The sequence below is a fragment of the Malurus melanocephalus genome, unplaced genomic scaffold, assembly GCF_030028575.1.
Source record: "Malurus melanocephalus ecotype Western Australia unplaced genomic scaffold, MMel_1.1 scaffold_114, whole genome shotgun sequence".
NCBI lineage: Eukaryota > Metazoa > Chordata > Aves > Passeriformes > Maluridae > Malurus > Malurus melanocephalus.
Window position 1 is genome coordinate 1,435,251 of NW_026623346.1, and position 4,585 is coordinate 1,439,835.

General features: G+C 43.9%; 2 protein-coding genes across 2 annotated transcripts in view; one reads left to right on the plus strand and one right to left on the minus strand.

The window, feature by feature from the left end:
- The first annotated feature begins 6 nt into the window (after positions 1 to 6).
- AKIP1 (A-kinase interacting protein 1) overlaps positions 7 to 4,585 on the plus strand; it is a 5,210-nt gene continuing 631 nt past the window's right edge. Inside the window, exons 1-4 of the mRNA XM_057369713.1 lie at positions 7 to 110; positions 391 to 468; positions 3,415 to 3,525; positions 3,829 to 3,879. Coding sequence (XP_057225696.1) covers positions 24 to 110; positions 391 to 468; positions 3,415 to 3,525; positions 3,829 to 3,879 — 327 coding nt within the window. The 5' untranslated portion in view covers positions 7 to 23. The remainder of the gene's footprint in view (positions 111 to 390; positions 469 to 3,414; positions 3,526 to 3,828; positions 3,880 to 4,585) is intronic.
- The window catches only part of CUNH11orf16 (chromosome unknown C11orf16 homolog), a 14,474-nt gene continuing 10,411 nt past the window's right edge, over positions 523 to 4,585 (minus strand). The window contains 1 exon segment of the mRNA XM_057369714.1: positions 523 to 2,286. Coding sequence (XP_057225697.1) covers positions 2,281 to 2,286 — 6 coding nt within the window. The 3' untranslated portion in view covers positions 523 to 2,280.

Below are 4,585 nucleotides of genomic sequence, written 5' to 3' on the forward strand. Positions count from 1 at the left end.
GGCGGCCGCGCGGCGCTGGCGGGATGGAGGTGGCGCGCGCGGGGCGCACGGCGGGGTTGGCGCGCGATGTGTTGGAGCGCTCGCGGCGGCGCGTGGCGGGAGCGACCCCGGTCAGTGCTGTGCACACACACCCTTGGACATCAATATAGATATAAATCTATGTAGATACATATCAGTATGGGCCGCGGGCCTCCCAAATACCTCCGCGGTGAGCTGCCCCGGAGCCCTCTGGAGCGGACCGGGTGCCCCGGTGTGGCGGCAGCGTTGAGACATGCGGGACTGTGTCACCCCAGAGACAGCCCCGACTGCTCTGCGGCTCAATCACCCGCCACCCCCTGGCTCTAAGCGACGAGCAGCACGCTGAGTAACCAGGAATGTCTCTCATTGCAGGAGGAAGACCGGGAACGCCTCAATGCAGCGTTCGCTTCGATTGTGAAGCTCGTGAGTGGAGTCTCACAGGAATGCGAGGTGAGGGGTCACCCCCAGACCCGTCCAAAGGGGAATGTTCATGATGTRCCTGGCAGGGCCCTCTTGGCACTACTCTTTCTGCAGAAATGAGACTGCAGGTTTGCTCATTGTATGGCAAGGGTTCAGCTAGTGAGCCTGTGGTGCCGGCCGAGATGAAGAAATTTGGGGCGTTTAGCATCGTGTGGTAGGGTACATTTTACCGGTGTTGTCCTGACGGGCAGAGCTGCCACCACCTTGGCTGATAAACACCACTATCAGCATTTTCTATAGACAGTATCATAGCACGGTAGATTTTAGCAAAAGGTTTTTTYATTTCTCGGTGGAAATACAGTGTGGTTAGAGAGACAGAAATGTCAGGTGACATCACAATTACATTGTGTCACAAGGAGTGGAAGGTTTCCAGTGCTCCAAAGTATCCCTGCTGGGGAATGGCCTTGTGACATAGTAACCCTTTGTTGTCATCAGGGGAATAAGAACCACCCATGCTGGCTGATAGCCTGATCTGGGTGCTGGAAATCRGGGAGAGTTTGAATCTCGAGTGAAGAAATGCTTTGTGTCATGCGTTTTGAATATAGAGTTAACCCCTCCCACTTTTGTGATTTAATCGTAGCCAGCAACTAAGAGCCTTACAGCTCACTCCCTCCCTGCCCGCCTCTCTTGCTGGGATGGGGAGGAGAATTTGGAGAAAATAAAACTCGTGGGTTGAGATAAGAACAGCTTAATAATTGAAACAAAGGAAAATATGGTAATACTAATGATAACAACAGTAATTGTAATGAAAAGGGAGAGAGAAATAAAACCAAAGGAGAATAAGTGATGCACCCAATCACTGAGCAGTGCTCAGCCAGTCCCTGAAGAGAAGTCAGCCCCCCAGCCAACTTTCACAGATTATATATGCGACATGCTAGGGTATGGAATTTTCTTTTGGCTAGTTTGGGTCAGCTATCACAGACCAGCTCCTTCTCAGCTTTTTGTGCACCTCCCCACTGGCAGAGCATAAGACACTGAAAAATCCTTGACACAGGGTGAGCACTACTGAGTAATAACCAAAACATCAGTTTCTTATCAACACTATACTCATACTAAATCCAAAACACAGCACAGTGCCAACTCCTCCTTTCCTAGGAGGAAAACTAGCTCCATCCCAAACAAAACCAGGTCAAACTCAATTTGGGATGTTGCTGYGGGATAAGGAGTGTGGGCTCAGTTCTTTGTGATGAGCAGAAACTGAGAGGTACAGCATACAGATGCACAGCTCCACTGGTCTCATGCTGGSTCTGGCTGGCAGGTGTCACTGCTCTACTGGGTGGGCACACTGGGAGCCAACTCTGCCAGCCCATCCTTGCGAACACAGCCCTGCAGCCCAAATACTGCACTGTAGGCTCTGAGAATTCCATTGCAGTCTGTGCTCTTCAGGATCTGTTGTATCAGGGAGCTCAGTGTCTGCAGGGCTAATGACAGAGTCTAAGTCTGCAATTAAATTAGAGAGAACAGTACTTCAGCACAGCAAGTGATCAGCTCTTAAGCAACTCCTTTATCATTTCAAAGCACTATGTACACAGTAACCAGTCAATCCTAAAACAACTGGGGCAGAATGGAGTTTTGCACCGGATGAAACAAACTGTAGAGAGACTCATCCTTATCAGTGACTTGGCAGTGCCAAGTTTACAGTTGGGCTCCGTGATGCTAAGGGTGTTTTCCAGCCTAAATTATTCTGTGGGTCTATCTTGTGCCCTTTTAAGAGTAGTAGAGTTGGAACAAGCAGTGGATGACTTCCACATTTATGCGTCAGTCAGGACAGTATGGTTTCAGTCATTTCTGTAGAGAAGAAAAATTATAAAAGGAGGAGTTGTCAGACCCATAAGTTCATGGATAAAATTTACAAAGAGCAAATAAAAATCCACAGCTGAACATAACCATTTAGGCACTTGAATGCAAACAATTAAAACTGTGGTTTAAGATGAAATGTTTGGGGTTACTAAAGGACCAAAATTTACCCATTTCTCACCAAAAGGTGGATTTCATTTCTTTGTTCTCTGCCATTTGTGAAACACTATGCATCAGGTCAGAGCATTTGATGTATTTTGGGATGTACCTCCACAGCAACTGTAATACAAGCAACCAGATCTGTTGATTTGTGCATAAGCTCAAGGAATAAAGCACAGCAGTAGATTTGGAAATAAGAATTGCAATTTGTTTCATTTTGGTTACATTTAGTCTTGACAGTCAGGGAGAAGAAAAACGTAAGTGAAATAAGAGATATTTTGGAATGTTTTGGTCCCTATGATCAAAAAGGTGACCTTGGGAGAAGTTCTGTAGTGACAACAGATGGCAGCAGAACCATACTCAAGCATTTAATTTGCAGTAGGGAAGATGCCAATACATTTGCAGTGAAACCAGAAGAGGGCTGCTGTGGAYTTTAATATGTTTCTCAAAACTGCTGTGCAAATGGTAGCAGCTTTGAAGACACTTGAGCTTCTTTACTCATTCATTTTTCAGAATTTTTAGAGCACTGCTTTTAGAGCACTGCTGCTTCACTGACTGGGTTGCAGAGCACCTAGCTTGCATATATGTTGTCCTAAGGACCCCTAAACTATGCCTTCTTCCACCAGGCCTTCTCTTGAACAGACTGATCAGGCAGGTGTTTCCAGAGTATTCCTTCTGACATTTTCATGAATTCAGTTCCGAGGTGTCAGAGTCCCTATCCTACATACTGTGTCAGGAAACAAGCATCTAAAATCAACCCTGCCTGATATAATCTTGTACCAGAAGGCAGGTGTCCTTTGGAGATACAGACATTGTTTTCACCCTCACAGAGAACAAACCAGCCAGTTAATAAACAGCATCAATATCTGTGTAGTTCCACTTTCAATTGTAAATCTGCAGCAGCTGCAAGCATRGTTTGATGCCTCCCACATAATATTTTCTTTTTCTCTTGCTGTCCAGAAGTACTATGGTGCTATGGCAGCCCACAAATGCAAAGACAATGAAATCAAACACTTCTGCAAATACCATGGCAGTAAAGTACAAAGAAAGGTGGATTTCACAGAAAAAGAGGTAAGTAGGTACTTTTGGTTTTGATGAAAGGTTATTCCTTCCCTTGCTATGGGACAATTGTTATCCACCTGATGTCTATGACACACTCATGTAAGTAGCTTGACCTTATGGAATTAGAAGCACCTGGACTCACCAAAGCCTTGTGTTGGGTTGGGGGAAGGCAGAGTCACTTCTTCTGGCACYAGTCAGTGTCCTATCTGTTCTTTTGTGGGGAGAAAATTTCATGCACATAAAGCATCCCCTCTTAGCCTGGATTTGCCTTGTGTGCTGGATCATTAGAAAATAATATCTTTTTCTTTCCAGAGAACTGAAGGTTTTGTAGCACCCAGCCAAGTTCAAACTTGCCAGCAATGTGTAAGTTTACAGAATACTTTGGTTTTAAGTGGAGGTATTTGGTAGCATTTCTTTTATGATTTTGAATCAAGATAGTTAAAAATTGTGACAGATGTGGAGACCTTGAGGGCACAGAAGATTAACCAGTGGTGTATTCCCAATCATAATATATGTATGGGCAGTCAAATTTGCATAGAGAGACCTGCACATTTAGTTAGAAACCAGATTGTGGCATTCTTTCACTTGGTCCTCCCACAGGCTTTCTGAAGACTCCTGTTCCTCAAGAAGAAAACTTTCCATTTTTCAAAGCTTAACACCTCAGCAAATCCATTTCAGGAACTTGTAAGCCACAAAAGATGAGAAACATCTTTTGGAATCTGTGCCACTGTATAAATTACTGGGACCACGCTTGGTATAGGAAATGTTTTCCAGGTTTATGTTCAAAACTGTCTACATTGGTATCTTTCAGTTTTGTAAAACAGATTACAGCACAGGGATTACTTCCATTGATTGCAACATTAGCTGAAATACTTTGAGTATGGCACTTGCTAATTTTTATATTGACAGAAACATTTTACAGTTTTGTCCACTCTGTCTTCTATATATTTAGAAAAACGTTAATACATTTACATAGCAGCTGGATTATTTTTTTAACCAAATGCTTTTTTTTTTTTTAATCTAAGATGACTAACCAGTAATGCATCTTTTTTTTTTTTTTATTTTTTTT